This window comes from Sprattus sprattus (assembly GCF_963457725.1).
Source record: "Sprattus sprattus genome assembly, chromosome: 5".
Lineage (NCBI taxonomy): Eukaryota > Metazoa > Chordata > Actinopteri > Clupeiformes > Clupeidae > Sprattus > Sprattus sprattus.
The window spans coordinates 36,720,652-36,745,200 of record NC_137924.1 but is presented as its reverse complement, the minus strand read 5'-3'; the positions used below and the strand labels follow the sequence as shown (position 1 = coordinate 36,745,200).

Here is a 24,549-nt window from a genome sequence, read left to right as displayed (position 1 = left end):
GAGAAACATACTGATAGCCAGCCTGAAGGATCTAGCTACCGATAATAGAAACGGGTAAATGTGGTCATGTTGCAGTTGCTGGGCTTGAATTCGTGGATTATTGGCAGCACACCTATTTTTCCTGAAGCGGCCTAAAGGAGCCTATTATTGGAAAGACCGAAACGCGCCACGCCGCTTGAGACATGGTGTCCCCAGACAAGAATGGGGTCTAACGTTAGATCCTTAAGGCTAAGGTAAAGTGACCTTTAATTGTGGTACCTAATGGCAAATTTCACAAATTACCATGACAGCAAAGCCGCTATGTTGATGCTGGAGACACAGCAGAGGGTTTTGGGGACTAAATCTTCAGCCACAGCGGCGAACGGCGACACCTCTGCCGGGGAACCCTCATCTCCCTTAATTAATATCGGCGGCGCTCGGTTCCAACACTTACCACCCTCCAACCATCAGAACATTCAGCCGAAGGATCACCAACTGTACCACTCTTCGCCGCAGCAGCACTTTTCTATTGAAAAATACCACCACGAATCCCCCGTCAGAAACTCCTCATCCTCCTGTGTTAACCCAGTAATGTTAGATGAGGACTCCCCTGCTTCTGTTAGCAACGCACAAATTGTAGCCGCCGGGGCTGCGAATGCTAACGTTAGTGCCATTACCTCTTCAGACGGGGTGGATGATATAAGAAAGTGTGGGTACTTGAGGAAACAAAAACACGGCCATAAAAGGTTTTTTGTGTTAAGGGCTTCAAGTCATCTTGGGTCGAGCAGACTGGAATATTATGACAGCGAAAAGAAGTTCAGAAATAGCCTTCGTTCTGCCGCTGCTGCTTGTGCCACTGCTGCCTCTTCGGCTGGAACCGCGACCACCTCCTCTCCAAAAAGGGTTATTTATTTGTATCAGTGTTTTACTGTAAACAAAAGGGCCGACTCAAAGAACAAACACCTCATAGCGCTGTACACTAAAGATGAATACTTTGCTATAGTGGCTGAAAATGAACAAGAGCAGGAGGAATGGTTCCTAGCTCTGAGTGAGCTGATGAGCGAAGGGAAAAGGGGGCATGTAGATGCAGATGATTTTGATGATGGATATGGCACAGTATTACCAGGCACTGTGTTCAAAGAGGTGTGGCAGGTAAATGTGAAGCCTAAGGGTCTGGGGCACAGTAAAAACCTGACTGGAGTCTACCGCCTCTGTCTCTCATCCAAGAGTATCCACTTGATGAAGCTGAACTCGGAGACACCGTGCGTCAACTTGCAGCTGATGAACATCCGCCGCTGTGGCCACTCTGAGAGCTTCTTTTTCATTGAGGTGGGCCGCTCGTCCTCTATAGGCCCTGGAGAGATCTGGATGCAGGTGGATGACTCCGTGGTGGCTCAGAGCATGCATGAAACCATCCTGGAGACCATGAAGGCGCTGAAAGCCTATGCTGAGTTCCGGCCGCGCAGTAAGAGCCAGTCTTCGGGATCGAATCCCATTGCGTTTATCACGACGCGCCGTCATCTGGGAAATTTGCCACCCAGCCAGACAGGGCTGCAACGGCGCTCTCGGACAGAGTCTGGGGTCGGCACTCCACCCAGCAGCAAGAGCAGTGCTGCCAGTGGCTATCGCTTTCGAACGTCCAGTGAGGGTGAGGGGACTATGAGCAGGCCTTTCCGCTCAGTGACAGGCAGTCTGCTCCACCTGAACACAGCCCGCCTTAGCCTCGGGCGACAGGAGGGATCCGGCGCCACCAGTGTTGGGGGCAGTGCCGGGCGCTATGTGCGGGCCATGGCTGGGTCCACCTACCACACACGCTCGGCCTCACTGCCCGTCTCTCACTTCCCCTCCACCAGCAGCCCAGTCAGCGTGTCCAGCAGCAGTGGCCATGGTTCGGTGTCTGACACCCTTACACGGCCTTCCAGTGCCTCACTTTGTGGCTCACCTAGTGATGGTGGTTTCAACTCCTCTGATGAATATGGTTCCAGCCCTGGCGACGTGCGCTATTTCCGCGTGCGCAGCAACACACCTGACTCACTGGGCAATACACCCCCGATCCGCGAGGAGCATGGCCTGAGTGACTACATGGCTATGGGCTGGCAACGTGATCCATGTGGGGCGGCCGGAGAAGGTTCTCTACGTGATGACGCGACGGAAGAGGAGAGACCTGCAAATTCAGTGCGTAGGAGGACTCCCTCCCTTTCACAGCAGATGGGGAGCACTGGAGGAGTGGCCATGTACCAGAAAATGACCCAGACTGCTCTCTCGCTGGATGAAGTCGTGGGAGAGGGCAGCCTGTCTTCCTCTCTGCGCTCCGACTACAGTTCCACTTCAGAGCACAGTCAGACACGAGCCCATCAAGCTCACAGCCCTAGCGCAGACGATGGCTATATGCCCATGATGCATGGTGTGGGCTCCGCTGTCACGCCTGTGAGTGACTCTGATTATATGCCTATGCAACCCAGTGCTGTGCTCTCCCCTACCCTGTCCCCACAGGCGCATGGCTTCAGTCAGCACTCACAGCAGGAGGAGGACACCCGGGGCTACATGATGATGCTACCGCGTGGGGGAAGACCCGCAGTGCCGGCTGCTCATCTCAGCAGTGGCATCACTGAGCGGCCTGAGAATGGAGAATACATGGACATGACTTCTGCGAGGACCCATCACCCTCCCAGCGATGCCCACTGTGCCCTTAGAATGCCCGAGGTGCCCGGCGCATCCACCCCTTACTTCTCGCTCCCACGTTCCTACAAAGCCCCTGCTAGAGACGGTCGTCAGCATGATGACTACATGCCCATGAGCCCACCAGCAAAGCCCTCGGTTGACCCTTCTCCCCTCGCCAGCTGTGGTGCCGACCCCCGAGCTCACAGTCGCGCCGTCCGACCCACACGCCTGCCGCTCGGCCGTCGGAGTTTCCACGGCGCTCTGAGGGAGGCGCCCCCTAGCCCTGGGGAGTACATCAACATCCAGGTTGCAGAGCACCCACCTGCATACACCTCCTCTAGCAGCCTGGAGAGGCAGCAGTCTCCGGCCCCACCTCCTCCCCCTCCCCACCACCAGGACGACTACATGAGCTTGGACACCTCAGAAAGTCGCGGCCCCCTGCAAGTTCCACGCCCTTCACTCGTGGCCCCCTGGAACCCCCCGACCTACATCCGCCCAGTGACCTCAGCAGCCAGTAACCCAGCAGATGACTACACAGAGATGACCTTTGGCCTGGGCAGGGCTGAGGCTAGTAGTCCCACAGCCATGCTTCAGCACCTGTGCGTCCTGGACCCGCACTACGCACCGCCCACACCCCCACTGGCGGAGCCAAAGGTCATCCGCGCAGACCCGCAGGGCCGACGTAGACACAGCTCGGAGACATTCGCCTCCGCATCGCCAGGGCCAACCAGCTCAGGGGGTGGCACCAGCACCAGCTCCACCTCCACCTATTCCTCTCGCCAAGCAGAGGGCAACCGCTGGCAGAGCTCCACCTCATTTGACAATGTATGGATGTGTGTTGAGGGATCCACGGCCACACAGGGCAGTGTGGTCGCTGAAGCAGCTGCCCCTACAGAGGCAGCTGAGGGTTCAAATCCAGTGTCTGGATATATGTGTCGCACTGCCTCCCCAGGATATCAGAATGGCCTCAACTACATTGCCTTGGACTTGCGGGAAGATGCCCGCCCCAGCACCACACTCGACGTGCCCTCATCACCTACTGCAGGTGTGCCCCTCCTGGAGAACGGGGCCTATGCTAGCATAGACTTCACAAAATCTGAAGGGCTCACAAGCACAACTACAGGTTAGTTCACTATTTCTTTCATCTGATCCCTAAAACTCACTCTCCCTAAATGAGCTGGGTGCAAAAAACCTTGCATCTTCCTGTCTCCATCCTCTTTCTTCCGATGAGCAATTGCAGAGCTCATTTTGAGTTAGCTTTTGGTGGTTCCGCAGAGAGAAGCTTCTTGTTAACTGTATGAAGTTAAGAAAGGAACAGAGCAGATGGTTTCCACTGTATCCATCCCTTATTTTAGACCAGAACTGGCTGATACTCGGCTGTTTTGAGGCGCCTTTGAGAAACTTTTTCACTTCCATGCTGAGCACATGAGGTAAACTTTTGAGTGTTATGGATACAAAAAGTAGAATAGTGTGTCCCGCTAGTTTGGTGCTAGAAACACACACAATCTTGTGTCTCTCATTTGCAATGTGTGTGGAGGTTATGACTGATGCTGCACCAGTATTTGTGTGTACTAAAAGTGACATGTTGGCCATGGAAGCTAGCAGCAAGTCAGAAAGAAGTTGTGGGTGGACTGCAATATTTGATTTTATTGCAGCTGGCCTTGCGTTATTGTTATTTTATTAACTGATAGACTGTCAGCTATATCATAGTGACTCATCATATAGGCCTAGTGTTTTATCTTATTTAGTCACATATGAGAATTCTTTTGTAAAAGAGAACTAGCTGACAACACTGTATTTTCATTGAACATTGAGACCACTGGGTTAAAAGTGTGTTGTGTATAAAACTGCATTGTGTGAAGACCTTTGATGGTCGAGGCTGACTGGTTTCACAAAAATCAGATTATAGAAATAGTGTAGAATAGGGGTGGGCAAACTTTTTGACTCACAGGCCACAATGTGTTCTAAAATTTGACAGAGGGGCCGGGCCCGGAACAGATGGATGGAGTGTTTGTGTGAACTAATATAAATGACATGTAAAAATCATCACATGAAAGGATTTGGCCTTTAACAGGCAGCAAAGCATTTATTTGCAAGGTGATTTAACAAATTGCACGAACATGAACAATACAAGAACATGTCGTAACGTGACTGATCAAACATCATAAAAACATCTGAGGTTTGCGCCCAAACCAATTACCTCACTTGAACTTCTTTATTATGTACATTAACAGGTTAGAGCAGCCACGCAGGCTCTGTGCGGCATAGAGCTGCAACGATAAGTCGATACGTTTTTTTTTGGGCCAGACGCTAGGGCCTGATTAAAAAGCCCAACGGGCCGTATACGGCCCGCGGGCTGTACTTTGCCCATGTCTGGTGTAGAACATTGATGCATTGGTGGAGATGGTGTGGTTATGTGGGAGAGAATGACTTGCTTCTCCGCGCCGGTCATGTTGCTTGGTTACCCATTCATTCAGTGGTTCTTTGGTACAAAGTCTTGTCTAAAGTCGCAGAAATGCACCTTTAAATCGAAAACTGTCTAACTATGTGTGCATGTTAGTTTCTGAAGTCACGTTGATGCTGAAGTTATACCGTCATAAATTATTAAGTCATCGGTATAAATTCAACTATATTTAGAAGAACTGTCTACACTTATGATAGACATAAGAGTTGCAGGGGCAATTTTTTTTTTGCTTTGCTTTGACACAGTATTGCATTTAGGAAGGGCAGCTGTTTTTAGTTTCATCTTTCCTGAGTTGCTCCAGTTATCTTTTGAGCCTATGAGTTGTTTTGGACTCTTCCTTTCTTACAGGCTGTTCAATGATCCCTAATGATTGTCAGTGCTTATCAGAGTCAGTTGGCCGATGTGTTTCTGGTGTCTGTGTGGAGCCAGAGCGAAGCAGTCTTTGGATGTTTCTGTGAGGGGCTGTTCTGGTGTAGAGAATGCAGTGTCAGGTGTTTCTGGGGGAGCTGTTCTGGAGTCCGTGTGTACTAGTCAGTTAAGTATGTGTCTATTTCCGCCCTGCTATTTAGGCAGATGTTAGTGCTGTTTTTCCCTAAGGTGTGTGTTTGTGTGTGTGTGTCTGTGTCTGTGTCTGTGTCTGTGTCTGTGTCTGTGTGTCTCTCTCGAGAAGGTCTGCCGGGACAGATCTGTCAAATATCACACCCAACCCAAGATGAGCCCTACAATATCAGAGCTTTACTGATATTTCCAAATGGACCCAACCAGAGAGGTTCAATCCTCAGTTAGAAAATGACACTTCGAAATGTGCAGGAATTATGACCTTATCATTGATTGGAGGATCAGCCTGTTCTGATCCATTGATTGGAGTATCAGGCTGTTCTGATTTATTGATGTTTAAATGACATCATCCTGTAGTACAATTCCCATGAAGGAAAAAACATTTTTGTTGCAATAACCCAAGACCTGGGGGGAGTTCAAGTATGGCCTTTAGTGACAAACCTGGGTAAGTTAATTTGCAGTAAGTAGTAAGCCTCCTTATAGAGGAGCTCTATGGTCACTAATCCACGTACTTGGAGTACCCCCCTGAGTGTGTTAACTATACCCAACCTGTGACGGTGACTCTTCTCACGCTTTGAGCCCAAACCCGAGTAGGTCTCTGTTATTTTCGGGTTTCGGAGGGCTTTTGAAGACCTTTCCTATGAGGGTCTTTTTTGTTCCCAAATTTGATGGCCAACCATGTGTTCTTTTTTTCATTTCAGAACCAGTATTGAGATGCTCGAATGCCCACTGCAACAACAGTTTAGGTTTGCAAGGTTGTTGTTCTCCATCTCTGTCGTCTGTTAGATATTTATCCAGTCCATGGTTGACTGTGTGTGAGAGAGGATGAGGCAAGATGGCGTCTGACATTAGAGAATAGGTGAGAGTAAGTCAGTGCTCTCAGCAGAGTCTGGCTGACTCATGTGTTTGTCATCAAGTCAAGGCAAAGCTTGACTGGCGTGGTGTTTTGGAGATGCAGAGGCACTAGGTGTTTGCTTTGGTGGCTTTAGTGTGATAACATGGAGTCTTCTAGAAGAGGGGGTATTAGGTTTGTTGAGTTTTGAATTTGTTCTGTGGTAGTTTTTTGGGATAAGCAAGTTTGTTTTGATGTTCGGAAGCTGTTGTTGTGCCCGGTGCCTTGGTAGTGTCTCGGTGAGAGAGGAGCTGTTAGGGGAAGAATGTTGATGAGGCCCGACATGGCCACACACAGGAATGTGCTTTAATGACGACACGTGGGCCCCTCTCAATCTCCTCTTTCAGTTCACACACAAGCCAGCCTGACAGGTATGAGCCCATACAGACCCTATCTGTTCTCTCAGTGCGTGCTCCTCATTGTGGTGGTACTATGAGCAACTCTAATTCTACGTTAAGGAAAAAGCCTATTTTTGGAATCCCATCCTTATCAGTAGCAGTGTCATGTGCCCATTTCATAATATAGGAGCTATTTGTCCACTGAACGTAGTATGTTACATCCTTTTGAGATTATCGGCATGGATATTGCAGCCTACAACACAAGAAATGTAAAACAGCCAAACTAAAATATTGTGTTCGGGGGAGGAGGAAAAGAGGGAGTGGATCAGAGAGGTGGAGAGTCCGTAGTCCATGTGAGTGGGTGGGTGGCTGGCAGTGACCTGCTGAGGATGTGCAGAGCTGAAGTCTTGTGCTGCTGTGGAGCTACGTGCCCTTTCAGTACATCGGCATACGTCTATATTTGCTGCTTTATTTATGTCTGCTGAATGCAGCCAACAGTGCTGCTGTGCCCTCATACGCAGGAAATGAGCAGGGGAGGTAATAGGATCCCTTCCCTGTGTCAAGTGCACCGCTTGCACACACACACAGACCTATACACACTTTAGCTGGGTGCGCACACACACACAGACCTATACACACTCTAGCCGCTTGCGCGACACACACAGACCTTTACACACTCTAGCCGCTTGCGCGACACACACAGACCTATACACACTTTAGCTGCATGCGCACACACACACATACCTATGCACACTCTATCCTACATTCCCCGTTCACTCATCGCTGGCCCAGCTCTTAAAGGGATATTCCTGTGCAAAATGTTGGGGCTGTTATTTGACTTGCATCAGCTGCAGTTGATCATGTAATTCATTGCTGGTGTCTGAAGCTTGTGCTTCGTTTTGCTTTAGGTGTGAAAGGCTAATGAGGCTTATAATCTCTACCTGTTTAAAGAAGCATGGTGGAGTTCTTGTCTAAAACTAGGAACGTTGCTGAAAGCCAATAGACTTGCCATGCTTGAGCACATGCAGCACTGATAAAAGCTCACCTGCTTGTTAACATGCGTGTGGGTGACGTGGCGTGCTGTAGAAGAGGCTCCATGTTCATGGGATCTCTGGCCCAGAGCGAGGGCAGATAGTGGGGGAACACGTGTGTTTATTGCTCCTCCTCATGATTATTAACCACAGCAACGAATTTGTTGAAAAACCGGCTATTTACAAAAGCATACCATAAAAACAGTAAAAACCTGGGTAATGATGCTTTAATGCAGGTGTCTTCAACAGGGGGTCCGCGGAGGTACTGCAGGGGGGTCGCAAAATCTTTGGTTGATAAGATTCAACCAATTTTTTTTCCCACAAATTTAAATGTCTTCCAAATCAGAATTGTATTTATTCCCTTTAAATTTACATTAACATAAATCCAACATATTGTAGCGAACGTATAAATTCATCGAGAAGACGTTATCTTTCAGTCCAATCGACACATTCAGCTACCCACAGGAGCTCTCTCAAGCTGGGCACCGGTTCACTCACAGCACCTTTCATGCACAGGCACTAGCCAATCAGGTCGCGTTTCTGCTCAAGTCTAAGGCTGAATTTATACAGAGCCTAGTTTCACTGAATCTGGTTCATTTTTCACACCTATGGAATCTTTTCATTTCGTAAAGACAGAGCCTGGTAACGAGAGATTTGCGTAAAAACAGAGCCACCAAATTGTGTTGAACGGGCTGTAGTACATACCCCACGCCTGTGGGTGGCGCTTTAGCGCTGCTACATACAACTGAAAAAACGTGAAAACGTACAGGAAGGATTACACAGCACACGGTAAAGGAGCACAGCACACGGATAAACACATTTAAGCTCCAATTAGCAACATTACATTATGGTGGTTAATAAAATCAGTGGTCAGACTAAAGGTTATGCAAAAATGAATTGTATTTTCTACTGATAATAAAGAGTTTGGAACAGTACAACATGACATGTCTGTCATCCCATTTCCCATGAGCCTTTGCTCCGACCATTTTACATACATTTATGAATAAAAAAGCTAATTAAATCACTGGCCAATTTATATTTGTGGTCATGAAAGTTGTTACGTCTGAATAAGAAGAATTAGATCAAGATAGGAGGCTAATCAAAAATCAGAAGGCTGTGTTAATGAGAGTGAATTCGAGGCCCACCACGAGTGAGATTTTGAGGTAGAACAAGTTATACATATAGTGGTTGGAGATTGCAAAACGATCACGTGGGGCAATGACGTCATTAGGTTGCGTGAAACCGTGCAGACGAACACCAGCCCCTGTACCGATTCAAATCTACTCACTTTCTACCCCAGACTTCGATCGTTGCGGATAGAGAGTGCTCGTATAAATGATAGGGCTATCTGTATCAGATTGACAATCTAGGGTCTAAAGAGCGCGAAGGTCAAAAATAAAAGATGGCGGACCAAACTCCATAGCTGGTCTTGTTTGTACCTATAAATTGTTAGTTTGACATTTTTTTGCTTAGATTTAAAAAAAAAAAAAAAAAAAAGAGAAATAGACACTGTACAAGGTCAAAAAACGTTAATTGTAACTGAAAAATAAGTGAGGATTTGCGAGGTGTGTGAGCCTCCTAGCTAATGTTAGCATGCTACTACCTACAATCTTAACAACTTGCTAGCGGTGAGATTGGTTTGTTGACCTGTCAATCTCACTATAACATCTATGTTTATGGAGCTTTATTCCTATCTTTATTCGTAAGCGTGTTCTTTCAGTTTGCAAGCATGAAACCCTGCCCTCGCACTCAAAAACCCAGTCTTTGCATGCAAAATGTGCTCTGCTTACGCTCAAACTGTGTGCTCGCACTCAAAAACCTAGTCTTTGCGAGCAAAATGTGCTGTGCTTACGCTCAAACTGTGTGCTCGCACTCAGATACACCGTTGCGCGCACACATTTCCTGCTCGCACTCATATTTTCCCCGGGCTTGCGAAAAGTCTCCTTGCAGATTTTTCCTGCTTGCGGATTTTTTCGTGGGCAACCAATAGAATGCCAGATGTAGTGTTGACCAATGAAACGCTCGCTCGCCTGGTTGATGGTGCGTTCGCTTTAGTTCAGGACTTACTCTGTAACCCATAGACATGCATTGAGATCGCCAATGTGACGTATAGTCGTGTATAGGGATGATAAAAAATGTTGTGCTTCTGGTTGTCATGGGCTGTAGTTTTGTGGTTCTAGCCTACATGTTGCTCAGTACAGGGCAGGGAGGTTTGTCCCTATACACCCACTATTGAGTAATCGGTGTTTGAATATTTTTGCTTTTGCGTTTGCAGGCAAACCCGCCTATGAAATGCTGGTAGCCATGCCATCCGTCGCCTCTTTGTAACATCTGTGCCATCTTCCTTATCCACCCATCTTAATGCGATCGTCAAAATTCAAAACTACGTTGCTAAGCCCATGGCTAAGCCTCTGCCCTGCTCTGTCCAATTTACCCATGATGCTTTGCTTCGGAACACGACTATACGTCACATTGGCGATCTCAATGCATGTCTATGGGTTACAGAGTAAATATGTTGTCAACACAACGCCATGCGCCAGACTCCTCCTCCGTCATCCGTTGGATCGTGTCAGTCAGGAGTAATTGAAAAGAAGATACATCTCACTAATGTGGGAGGATGTGTGCCATCGACACAATAACAGGGTAGCTATGTTTATTTGGCACTAGGCCCAGTATATTATAAACTACATTTTATGCAATTTATATTGTAGGGGGTCCCTGCTCATCTCGCCATCAGTTTGGGGGTCCCTGGCCTGAAAAACGTTGAAGACCCCTGCTTTAATGTATTATAATTGTGGTCAAGTAGAATGCTGATACAGAATTACTTGAGCTTGTAAGGGATTTAATTGAGCTTGTAAGGGACTTATTGAGCTTGTAAGGGATAGGTAACGTCACCAACCAATCAAAACAACCCATTCATTACCAAAAATGACTTGAAATTCAGGTTTTATTTATCATACAGATGCATTTTGAAAAGTGTGCGTAGATACTCAGTCTTTGAGTAGCCTAATTACAGTGCATGAAATGCCCTGTATTGTTATTCCTAGGCTTCTTCTTCTTCTTCTTCTTATTCTTGTTACCTTTTTCTGCGATTAATTCAGCCCGAACCGCTTAACGTAGAAACTTCATTCAAACTTTGTCGCGTAGGTCTTGTAAACGACACTTATGCTATGTATTTTTCACTTTTCTAAACTTTATACTTTTTAAGATATTAAAGAAAAACGAATATAAATTTCTCCCATTGACTTACATTGGGCCATTATGACATCATAATAGGGTCTTTAAACTGGCTTGCACCTGTGCTTTACTGACACCTGTGCCAAATCAAAGGAACCTCTTCTCTCTCTGTCCCTCTCAATTTAACTGTAACTAGGAACATTAAGACACCATCCATTCTCTATTTTTTTTCTCCATCTCTCCATCTTTCTCTCTCAGTCAACTTTCTCTCACACTCAATCTCTCTTCTTCACTCCATTTTTATCTCCTTTTTTCAATATTTTCACTCTCTCTTTATCTCTTCATCCAGAGCCACTCTTGTTCACTCTTCTTTCCTTCTTCCACTCTTCTTGCCTTTCTTTTTTCCTTCATCCACTCTTCTTTCCCTCTTCCACTTTTATTTCCTTTCTTCACTCTTCTTTCCTTCTTACACTCTTCTTTCCTTTATTCTTTCCTTCTTTCACTCTTCTTTCTTTTCTCATTTCCTTCTTCCACTCTTCTTTCCTTCCTTCACTCTTCTTTCCTTTCTTCTTTCATTATTTCACTCTTCTTTCTTTTCTTCTTTCCTTCTTCCCCTCTTCTTTCCTTTCTTCACTCTTCTTTCTTTTCTTCTTTCCTTCTTTCACTCTTCTTTCCTTTCTTCTTTCCTTCTTCCACTCTTCTCTCCTTTCTTCACTCTTCTTTCCTTTTGTCTTTCCTTCTTCCACTCTTCTTTCCTTTCTTCTTTCCTTCTTTCACTCCTCTTTCTTTTCTTCTTCCTTTCTTAACCTTTGCATTTCATGCACTGGTATTTCCTTCAGGAAATGCATTTTCTAGTTTAATATGTAATTTATTCATTACAGTGCATGAAATGCCCTGTATTGTTATTCCTAGGCTTCTTCTTCTTCTTCTTATTCTTTGTACCGACTTCTGCAATTAATTCAGCTCGAACCGCTTAACGTAGAAATTTCATTCAAACGTTGTTGCATAGGTCTTTTAAACGACACTTATGCTATGTATTTTTCATTTTTCTGAACTTTATACTTTTTAAGATGTTAAAGAAAAACTAATACAAATTTTCCCATTGACTTACATTGGGCCATTATGACATCCTAATAGGGTCATTAAACTGGCTTGCACCTGTGCTTCACTGGCACCTGCGCCAAGGTTCCAAGGCTCCTCTTCTCTCTGTCCCTCTCCATTCAACTGTATAACTAGGAATATTAACAGACACCTTCCATACTCTACTTCTTTTTTTTCTCCATCTTTCTCTGTACTAGTGCAGTGCCCGTAGGAACGTAGGTGTAGCTGTTGGGTAGTGTAATAGCAAGACATATTTGCACTCCGCATAGGTACAGGTTACACTGAAGTATTATTGTGATGCATGTTTCCTTTTCATTAAGAAATGTTTTAATGTTGTATAGCCTTTTTGGAGATATACCAACAAATAAAGTTTAAGATGATGTAGTGGATGCAGTTGAATATAGATGTCAAAGTTGCTGTCTAAACTATAAACTAAATGTCATAAAGAAAGAAATTATTTAAAATGAAGTTATGGTTGAAATAGGATCACTTCTTTATTGTAAGGGTAAGTGTAGGGTAAGAATGGTCATGCAGTTGGACTCAAATGTAGGTTCATTTTAGTGAATGTATGTAGCCTACTGTACTGTAGGCTACTGTAGGACTTCGATGATTTGGACTTTGACAGCCCATTCTCAGACAGATCGTAATCTAATTATGTCCTTACAATGGGAACACAGTTTAAATACTCTGACTGGAGATGGCGTTACTATCCCCCACCCGAATTCAGTGCAGGATTGGGAGGATAACATGACGACGTGGGCCCAATGAGTTTGCCAAGTTGTAAGTCGAATAAGTGCAGAAAAGAAGCTTAAAAATAAACTAATAGATAAAATCAATCACTGTTTTAAGATTACCTGAGCAAAAGTCTGTATCTGTTCACCAAGAAGAATTTGAATGCGGACCTCCTTATCGTATCCAACGCTCATCTGAACTTTGAGTGAAGGCAGGATAGTTTACGTCTGTATCTGTTCACCAAGAAGAATTTGAATGCGGACCTCCTTATCGTATCCAACGCTCGTCTGAACTTTGAGTGAAGGCAGGATAGTTTAATACCGCTAAGCGTATATTGTTTGATTGTGACGTAATTTCAGTGCACAATCGGTAGCGGGACTTGCTATGGGAAACGATAACCCATAGTGCCTTTCGCTCTTCTTTCTTTTCTTCTTCCTTTCTTAACTTTTGCATTTCATGCACTGGTATTTCCTTCAGGAAATGCATTTTATAGTTCTTATTCCGCGTACCTTTTTTTGCGATTAATTCAGCTCGAACCGCTTAACTTAGAAACTTCGTTCAAACTTTGCTGCGTAGGTCTTGTAAAGGACACTTATGCTATGTATTCTTCACTTTTCTAAACTTTATACTTTTTAAGATATTAAATAAAAACGAATGTAAATTTCTCCCATTGACTTACATTGGGCCATTATGACATCATAATAGGGTCTTAAAACTGGCTTGCACCTGTGCTTCACTGACACCTGCGCCAAATCCAAGGGAACCTCTTCTCTCTGTCCCTCTCAATTTAACTGTAACTAGGAACCTTAAGGTGCTATGTACACGAAGTCTAGGGCCTCCGAATCGGATTTACTTTTCACACCAATCGAATATTTTAATTTCGTAAATACGGAGGCTGGCACGAGAGATTTGCGTAAACACGGAGGCAGCAGATTGTGGTGAACCGACTGTAGTACATACCCCACACCTGTGGGTGGCGCTTTAGCGCTTTATTTCCACAACTGAAAAAAACGTGAAAAACCTAGAAGAAGAGACTCAAAAGCACAAGGTAAAGGAAGCAGCAAACGTATAAACACATTACACAAGACATTCAAGCTCCAATTAGCAACATTACATTATGGTGGTTAATAAAATCAGTGGTCAGACTAAAGGATATGCGAAAATGAATTATATTTTCTATTGATAATAAAGAGTTTGGAACAGTACAACATGACATGTCTGTCATTCCATTTCCCATGATGCATTGCTCCGAGCATTTTACATACATTTATGAATAAAAAAGCAATTAAATCGCTGGCCAATTTATATTAGTGGTCATGAAAGTTATGTTACGTCTGAATAAGAAGAATTAGATCAAGATAGGAGGCTAATCAAAAATCAGTAGGCTGGGTTAATGAGAGTGAATTCGAGGCCCACCACGAGTGAGATTTTGAGGGAGAACAAGGGATATAAATATTGGTTGGAGATCGCGATAGAATCACGTGGGGCAACGACGTCATCAGGTTGCGTGAAGCCGTGCAGACGAACACCAGCCCCCGTACCGATTCAAATCTACTCACTTTCTACCCCGGACTGCGATCGTTGCGGAAACAAGGTGCGGATAGAGAGTGTTCGTATGTATGATAGGGCTATCTGTATTAGCTATCCGTATCAGATTGACAAACTAGGCTCCATGTAAACGACCTCTAAGACACCTTCCATTCTCCACTTTCTTTCTCTCCATCTCTCCATCTTTCTCTCTATCCCTCTCAGTCTTCTTTCTCTCACACTCAATCTCTCTTCTTCACTCCATTTTTATCTCCTTTTTCAATATTTTCACTCTCTCTTTATCTCTTTATCCATAGCCACTCTTGTTCACTCTTATTTCCTTCTTCCACTCTTCTTTCCTTCTTCCACTTTTCTTTCCTTCTTCCACTCTTCTTTCCTTCTTCCACTTTTCTTTCCTTTCTTCACTCTGCTTTCCTTTCTTCACTCTTCTTTCCTTCTTCCACTCTTCTTTCCTTCTTTCACTCTTCTTTCTTTTCTTTGTTCCTTCTTCCACTCTTCTTTCCTTCTTCCACTCTTCTTTCCTTCTTTCACTCTTCTTTCTTTTCTTTGTTCCTTCTTCCACTCTTCTTTCCTTCTATCACTCTTCTTTCCTTTCTTCTTTCATTATTTCACTCTTCTTTCTTTTCTTTTTTCCTTCTTCCACTCTTCTTTCCTTTTTTTCACTCTTCTTCCACTCTTCTTTCCTTCTTTCAGTCTTCTTTCCTTTCTTCTTTATTTCTTTCACTCTTTCTTTTCTTCTTTCCTTCGTCCACTCTTCTCCTTTCTTCACTCTTCTTTCCATTCTTCTTTCCTTCTTCCACACTTCTTTCCTTTCTTATTTCCTTCTTTCACTCTTCTTTCTTTTCTTCTTCCTTTCTTTACTTTTGCATTTCATGCACTGGTATTTCCTTCAGGAAATGCACTTTATAGTTATTATTCCGTTTACCGACTTCTGCGCTTAATTCAGCTTGAACCGCTTAACTTAGAAACTTTGTTCAAACTTTGGCGCGTAGGTCTTGTAAAGGACACTTATGCTTTGCATTTTTCACTTTTCTAAACTTTATACTTTTTAAGATATTAAAGAAAAACGAATATAAATTTCTCCCATTGACTTACATTGGGCCATTATGACATCATAATAGGGTCTTTAAACTGGCTTGCACCTGTGCTTCACGGACACCTGCGCCAAATCCAAGGAACCTCTTCTCTCTGTCCCTCTCAATTTAACTGTAACTAGGAACATTAAGACACCTTCCATTCTCTACTTTTTTTTCTCTCCATCTCTCCATCTTTCTCTCTATCCCTCTCAGTCTACTTTCTCTCAGACTCAATCTCTCTTAATCACTCCATTCTTATCTCTTTTTTTCAGTATTTTCACTCTCTCTTTATCCAGAGCCACTCTTGACTCTTCTTTCCTTCTTCCACTCTTCTTTGTTTTCTTCGTTCCGTCTTCAACTCTTCTTTCCTTCTTTCACTCTGCTTTCTTTTCTTCTTTCCTTCTTCAACTCTTCTTTCCTTTCTTCACTCTTCTTTCTTTTCTTCTTTCCTTCTTTCACTCTTCTTTACTTTCTTTTTCCACTCTTATCTTCACTCTTCTATCCTTTCCTCTTCCTTCTTCCATTCTTCTTTCCTGCCTTCTTTCACTCTTCTTTCTTTTCTTCTTTCCTTCTTCCACTCTTCTTTCCTTCTTCTTTCCTTCTTGCACTCTTCTTTCTTTTCTTATTTACTTATAACACTCTTCTTTCCTTTCTTCTTTACTTCTTTCACTTTTCTTTCATTTCTTCTTTCCTTCTTCCACTCTTCTTTCCTTCTTCCACTCTTCTCTCCTTTCACTCTTCTTTCTTTTCTTTTTCCATTCTTTCTTTTCTTCACTCCTTCTTCCACTCTTCTTTCCTTCTTTCACTTTTTTTCTTCCACCCTTCTTTCCTTCTTTCACTCTTCTTTCCTTCTTCAACTCTTCTTTCCTTTCTTCACTCTTCTTTCTTTTCTTCTTTCACTCTTCTTTACTTTCTTTTTCCACTCTTATCTTCACTCTTCTATCCTTTCCTCTTTCCTTCTTCCATTCTTCTTTCCTTCCTTCTTTCACTCTTCTTTCTTTTCTTCTTTCCTTCTTCCATTCTTCTTTCCTTTCTTCTTTCCTTCTTGCACTCTTCTTTCTTTTCTTCTTTACTTCTAACACTCTTCTTTCCTTTCTTCTTTACTTTTCTTTCATTTCTTCTTTCCTTCTTCCACTCTTCTTTCCTTTCTTCACTCTTCTTTCTTTTCTTCTTTCCTTCTTCCACTCTTCTCTCCTTTCACTCTTTCACTCTTCTTTCTTTTCTTTTTCCATTCTTCTTTCTTTTCTTCACTCCTTCTTCCACTCTTCTTTCCTTCTTTCACTTTTCTTCTTCCACCCTTCTTTCCTTCTTTCACTTTTCTTCTTCCTTTCTTAACTTTTGCATTTCATGCACTGGTATTTCCTTCAGGAAATGCATTTTCTAGTTCTTCTTATTCTTTTTACCGACTTCTGCGCTTAATTCAGCTCGAACCGCTTAACTTAGAAACTTCATTCAAACGTTGGCGCGTAGGTCTTGTAAAGGCACTTATGCTATGTATTTTTCACTTTTCTTAACTTTATACTTTTTAAGATATTAAAGAAAAACGAATACAAATTTTCCCATTGACTTACATTGGGCCATTACGACATCATAATAGGGTCATTAAACGGGCTCGCACATGTGCTTCACTGACACCTGCGCCAAGGTTCCAAGGCTCCTCTTCTCTCTGTCCCTCTCCATTCAACTGTATAAATATTAAGAGACACCTTCCATTCTCTCTATCAATCTCACTTTACTTTCTCTTACACTCCATCTCTGTGCTTTACTCCATTTTCTCTCAGTCTTTCAATTTTTTCCCTTTTTACTCTCTCTTTACTGTCTTTATCCAAAGTCACTTTTGTTTACTCTTCTTTCATTTCTTCTTTTTTTCTTCCACTCTTCTTTCTTTTCTTCTTCCACTCTTCTTTCCTTTCTTCTTTCTTTCTTTCACTCTTCTTTTCATCTTTCCTTCTTCCACTCTCCTTCCCTTCTTCTTTCCTTTCTATACTATTCTTTCCTTCTTTTACTCTCCTTTCCTTTCTTCTTTCCTTCTTTAAGTTTTTTATTCTTCCTTTCTTAACTTTTGCATTTCAAGCAATTTATTGCTCTTTGTGATATGAAGCGGTTTGTAGGGACTCTAGACTCTTAACTCACACCCCACAGTTTCTTATGAAACTTTACATTTTAACGTTACAGTTGTAGAGCCTAAAACATCTGATTCATCATATTGTGGCTATCAAATCCTTATAATCAAATCCTTATAATCAAATCCTTGATAATCAATATTATATGTGTTTACTTAAGATTACTGGTGGTTGTTGTGAGAGCCCTTGCGATCCCTGAACTGTAGATCTGTATCTGTATGGTTAGCTTCTGCTCACCTTGTGAAACTGGTACGCATTAAGCTTAGTGACTTGCCCTTTAGTTTGTTATTTTGTGCTAGTAGCAGAGGGATAGCAGCAGACATATTCAAGAGATATAATGGGTCTACGGTCTATACAGAGACAACATACACGCACATTTTAATAAACAAAATTGATTGAAGATGTATTTGTTGTTCAGTTGCATCGAAGATAAAAGGTAGATTTGTGTGAAGTGTAAATTCTCGTTGGTCACTTTTAAAAAGCAACACGGTGTTGCTTTACAAAACGTTATGGGCACTCAAACTTCTTCTTCCACAGTATACTCGTCTCCTTTTACTTTTGTCTTTCTCTTTCTCTCTCCATCTAGCTCTGAAAGTACTGCTTTTCCCTCCTGCTGAACAGCACACTAGTCTAGTTTACCCACACTTGTTTCTGTGGTGTTTCTCCCAACAGCCCTCCTCTCATAACATGTTTGTGTGACTACATGTTGAGTAATCCACTACCTCCTGGCCAGTAGCCGTAGACCTCCACACTTCAGGGCCCACTCCCAGCTCTCAAACTACGTCCCCCACAGTGACACACTGCTAAGGAGTGTTTGTACATTCAAGAGACACATCTCTTCCAGTGGTCCTATCATCTGATACCGTCTCCTGCATTCACATTTATCCCTATATGTCTACTACTCACGTTTATTCTGCTCCACTTTTTCTCTCTCGTTCTTCGCCCTTCCCTTCTGCCATTCTATCACTTTCCTGAACCACCCCAGACAGGTGGTGCTACCTCTCTTAGCTGACATGCTAAGGACATTTACTCTATAGAAGTAACTAAATAGTATAGAACTATAATTATAATTTGAACTTGTCCATGTTCATTGTGTGTCCAGTAGAGTATATTAATACAATACAAACCACTGATTATTTTGTTTCATAAATACATATCATTTGAAAATGTTACATGCAAGAATTGTAGTTTAAAATGAACCAAATATATCAACAGAATGTGAAGAAATTATGGTTTTGATGTTGTGTCCAAACGGTGGTCTTGGCCAAACTGTTCGGTTACGTCTGCAACAGAGAGGAGGTAGGGGTTGAGAAACCTAGTGATGCATTACCCCCTTACATGCTTCCCTTCTCTTTCTGGAGTAATGGGGACATTTTGTTCCTGGAACATGGTATGACATACATATGTATGAAAACGGTAAAAAGTATATTGTTGCTTTACTAAAAGGTAAAGGTGATCAGAACAACCTTAAACCTGATCAGAATTCCTGAAAACTACTTAAAGAACACTCAAAATTTAGCATGACTGCATTCAAAATGCAGTAGTAGTGTGTGACCTACCAAGCACAAAGTTAGTTGGTGTATATCAGTTACATGACCTGCAGCATATAAGTTACATGACCATCTTCTCTATTACTTTCAGTGAATGGACCTTCTAGTAGTTATTATCTTAATCTACTTTGAAATAGGGGAAAAATTAGAAAAGATTACTTGTCCACATTTATACATCATTAAGAATCTCAGAGAACCTTCTGGACTTTAACTTCGGGGGATAGGGTATGGAGAACAGAACGTGAGTCTCTTCTCAGAGCTTTTCATCTGTGAGAGTGCTGAGAGAGCAAGTGTTCTGATTGAGTTGGTTCAGTTCAGTACACACTACGCTGAATCCACTCCCTCACACCTAGTCCTAATTCTAACTGATCAGTCATGACATGTGTTTTCCCATGACAACAGGGTAAATGAGGTAGTGAACCTCTCTAGACGTTAGATGTTAGGATCATCCTTTTCCACGAACCAACCTATCACACTGTCCTCTGATGTCCCTGACCACATCCAGGCCTTTTGACAGGGTCAGTTTCTCCAAATCGTTTTTGTCCTTCTCTTCCCTAAGACTTTCCTTTGCCCTTCTCTTGAGTTTCACAGTCTTCAGTCTCTTGTTTGCTGTCATTTATTTGCAGTCAGTCACTTCACATGAGTGGAACAGCTTTTTTAAAACGGATTTTAATACTTTAAGTTGATATGCAATTCATTTCGATGAATTAATAAAGCATGCAGTTAATAAGAATGTTTTTTTAATTACTTGCCAGCCCTAGCATGTATACTTGCATACATAACTTGCATATTGGTTGGAGGTGCCTAGGATGTGGTCAGTTGGAGTGTGGAAGGGGGCCATGGAGGACTGGGCCATGGTAAGTATGGGTCAGAGAGGGGTCACTGATGTTGATATGTTTCCTACTCAGGACTGTGTGGGTCAGTCAGGCAGAAGAACTGTGGTACCTATAGGCCCAGCACTGGAGGGAGAGAGAGGGAGAGCGAGGGAGAGAGAGGGAGAGAGAGGGAGAGAGAGAAGAGCGAGAAAGAGTGAGAAAGAGAGCGAGAAAGAGAGGGAGATAGAGAGGGAGATAGAGAAGAGAGGGAGAGAGAGAGAGAGAGAGAAGGAAAATGGGACACAAAGGGGACACTGCATTCCAGCCCCTCAGACCTCTGTCAAAGCATTGTTGCCCCCGGCGGCATTGTTTGATGGGACAAAACCTCTCCATCAAAGGGGCTGCTTGTCCCAGCGGGGTCACCTTAGGCCAGTGGTCTGGCCAGAGACCTACCAGAACCATCAGTTCAACAGACCGGCCTATGGAGATAATTACCATCACTGTTAATGACTTAAGAATATAAATATCAAGTGCCCTGTATTAGTAATTACCTTTTAGGAATCATGTGCTTATGTTAACAGGGACACAGCTTTTTTGTGTTTCTGTGTGTGTGTAACTTAGATTATTAGGCACCACTTTGTCTGCATATGTGCAACAACATGTTTGGGTGAGCTCATTGGTGACAGGGTTGAAATGTGCTCTCGACCATGGGAAGAACAGACATCCTTGGAAGACAAGAAGCTCAGTCGAGGACTTGACTGAGATGTTAAATATTTATGGCGTCAGCATTAGATAAATATTAAGTACATAAACCCTGTGCGATGTTAGTGAAATTGCTTCACTTTTCATTCGTGTGCTGTGAGTGAGCCCAATGCAATTGTTATTGAATAAATACAACTCCGGAGCTCTGGAGTCTTAAGATAACTTGAGAGTGAATGTTCACCTAAAACTGGCTCTGAGGGGGACCGACTGAACGGGAATGAGACCCAGACCTCTACTCAACCTTTCTGCTGATAGGAATGAAGTAGTTTGGGTTCCATGTGCTAATTGGACGCTCGGTTTGCTTGTTTATACACTCTCTGCCATAATATTTTGAGGATGTTTAATCTGTCATCTTTATCTTTGGACTTGTACTTAATGCTCTCTTTCCATGCACTCTCTCTTGCAGATTGAGGATTGGACATATTCCCTGGATGATGTCTTCTCAATGGCCCAAGTCACACCTCCCCCTCCCTTGAAGACTGGCCAGAGTGGCCCTCCATGGACCCATCCACTGTCCACCCATCCACTGTAATTTGGTTTCACTCTGTGTGCCTCAGCCAGCGGCTGCTTTGGCCTGATGTTGATATGCATTGATCATTTATAAATGAGTTCTAGATTTCATCAAACAGCACAAAAAGGGAGATTGACCCTGAAGCCCAGACTGGTTGGGACAGATCTGGGGGGGTTTGTACGCACTTCTCCTGTCTTACATGCCCCTGTTTACTGCCACAGATTGAAGGTTTCATTTTACACTGATCATTAAAGGTACTGCTTTGTTACCTCTTGGATTGGCATCAGGTACTTTTTGTTTATATTAATGCGTTTTCTCTTGAAGATTTTTGTTGCAATTTTTCTCATCCTCTCTGAGGTGTTCTCTGCTCCAGTGTTGAATCAGTGCAGACTCCCAGACCTGAATCAGCCCTATACCACAGTCTCAGCTCTTTGTGTAGAAGTGAGAGAAAGTGTCTGTGTGAGGGAGAGAGAGTGAGGTAGGTGGTAGGTGGTAGGTGGTGACGCACAGGGGTTCCAGTAACCCTGTGCCTAGCCCCGGGTGTGACGTGCTGTGCATTCCAGCAGTGAGATGCTGCACCCACCCCACCCCACTCCTCCATACGCAAGCCCACTCCTCAGCCTGTGCTGCCCTCATATATGCACACACAAACTCTCCTTGGCATTGCCAAGAATGCATGACAGTCAGAGGGAGGGGTGGAAGAAAAGGAGGAGAGCAAAAGGGAAAGAATGAAGGGTCTAGTCTGGAACTGTTCAAAAAGCAGCTCAAATCTAAGCCAGAGGGAGCTATGAAAGCCCAGTCACAAGGCTAGCACTGGCCAGTAGAACACAATGTCCAGAGAAAAGGTACTATGATCTGTGTTAATAATAATGAACTGAACATTTACACATAAGGTACGTTCAGAGAACCAGCAATCAACACCTCAGAGAATAAGGACCTGCTTTACATTGCAGATGTTCCATGTGACATGGCAAGTACACACTGGGTGCATTACTGTCAGGTGTTTAAGGTTGCATGTTGAAGATGCTATACTGGCGGGATCTGGGTTGAAACGTTCAGTCCTCTTAATATGTGCCTCACATTTAGCCCCTGGATACCACCAATGGGGAAAGAAGGAAAAAGGCACAACAAATCATTAAAAAATGCTGTTTTTTGCAAAGTTGTGAAAAAGGTGTCAATAAAGCGGATTCCAGTGGTGATGTTTTGACATTTTGTTTCCTCCTGAAATTTGAATCTTTAAATGTGCCATGGTTTATTTTCCTCGCTCTATGCCTCATGCAATGTCATCATTGTACTGTTGTGTGTGTGTGTGTTTCTTTTTTAATGTTTTTTATTTTGTTTGTTTATTTAATTGAGGGAAATATCAGTGGCTACACAGAAGTGAAAGGGAGTGTTTGAACAGCAAAGGAAGAATGAACTTGTTTTTTGGTACTGCTTCCAACACTAGAGTAGAGAACTGGCTTTGCTAAATTGAAATGCGGCTAAAAAGATAATTTTAACTTACTACCTGAACGTTGTGTCCACCTCCAACCCTTCAAGGCACAGACTCCTAATTCACTTGATAGGACTGAACCAAATATGCATAACTGCAATTCAATTTGGTTTCTTTGGAGGAAATCAAGACGAGAGGGAAAGGTGCAGGACATTATTTGTATGGTACAACTTGATTATTGTACCCACTGATAAAAACAGAACATGTCCAAAAGTGTGAAAACATGAATTCACTTTGACAAAGCTCTTCATGATTTGGACCCTGCTAGATTAGGGTGACTGGTCTTGTGGGGGTGTTCAGCACATATAGAATGGTGATACCACATGACTAAAACCAGTTGATTCTGGCCCCCTGGTTAGCAGTTGAAACAGCGTTTGAACCCATGAATATGTGCTGTAAGGAATTTTGAAATACAAGTATTAGAGATATATTTCTAATAGATTGAGAACTTTTTATTTTGTTTTCCTGGAACAACCAGTAGACTATCCACTAAGAAAGCTTTAAAGAACTGCTGTTCTGAACATTTCAATCTCATTGGAAAGTGACCAGGAATTGAAGAATTTTAGACCCACACATTTACTTTCAGTTCTATTTTTAAAAGAATTGATCATATTCTATATTCCTAACCCCATTTCCATGAGTCATTTGAAATAAATAATAAAAAATATATACAATATTAGATTGTAATAAGAATATACACACCACTCCAGTATGTATGTTCTGCATAAAATACTATATCTATTTTCTTCTCAGTAGTTCATAATGATATAATAATAGATCTGAGAGGAGCAAGAAATACAATGAGTGAAACAATTGTCTTTGCTATTGTGTGAAAATGGTTTCAACATTCAATGGTGTGTCGTAATGGAAAATATCGGACTGGAGGAAAAGAAAAAAAAACAGGTGTGAAGGAATGTGTGGGTTCTTTTCCTTTGTGAAGACATTTTGCATATTTTGTAAAAGCCTGCCCAATGTTTTGTATCTTATTCTATTTCATTTGCTGCTGTGTAGTACAAAACAAAACAGAAGTAATGAATGTGATGATGGTGGCAGTCTGAAGGAGAAGAAGGATGCTGATGAGTGGTGTTATGGCCATGCTACCAGTGTTTTTGATTTTGAGAGGAAATTGTATTTTTGAGCTTGACAGAGTGGGGTTGATTCTCAGCTATTGGTGGGAAACTGTTCTTTCCAGTTTATACATCTCCTTCTGAGATTTATTTCCGCAAGGAAAGAGATGTTAACAACAATGTATGGCTGCATCCTCAACTGTAAATACTGTTGCTTTTTTCTTTTATATGTTAATTGCGCCCCAAAGTGTTATTTTCCCTCCCTGTCTCCCTCTCTTTTCTGTAGAGAGAGCAAGGGAGACCTAGTTGAAACATTTTGAGCATTGCATAGTGCTTATATTTATCTGAATTTTTTATTTTTTTGCTTTCAACAGAGCTATTGCAATAAAATGTGTTAACGTAACCAGTGACACCGTTTGGCTCTCTTCTTATTTGGAGCAACAAGAATTCAACTCTTGTGAATAAATCCCATGTAATGTGTGGCTGCAACTCAGAGACACTCATACCAGTGTGCTCTCTGTTAGGACTTTGTTTCTCAATGCTGTCACCAATAGCCCTACAAAAGTATAGGCGATGTTGTTATATGAAAGAAGTAACTACCCCACCTCCAACAAACACACTGATTGCACAGTCATGTGCCAACAAGACAAAGTCCCTTTGAGGGATAAACCG

General features: G+C 42.9%; 1 protein-coding gene across 1 annotated transcript; it reads left to right on the top strand.

The window, feature by feature from the left end:
• On the top strand, positions 1 to 24,287 carry irs4b (insulin receptor substrate 4b). The gene is made up of 2 exons (XM_080839115.1): positions 1 to 3,763; positions 21,214 to 24,287. Exons 1-2 carry the CDS (start codon positions 262 to 264, stop codon positions 21,216 to 21,218), a joined length of 3,507 nt encoding a protein of 1,168 aa, XP_080695241.1. The 5' UTR covers positions 1 to 261; the 3' UTR covers positions 21,219 to 24,287.
• The last annotated feature ends 262 nt before the right edge of the window (positions 24,288 to 24,549 follow it).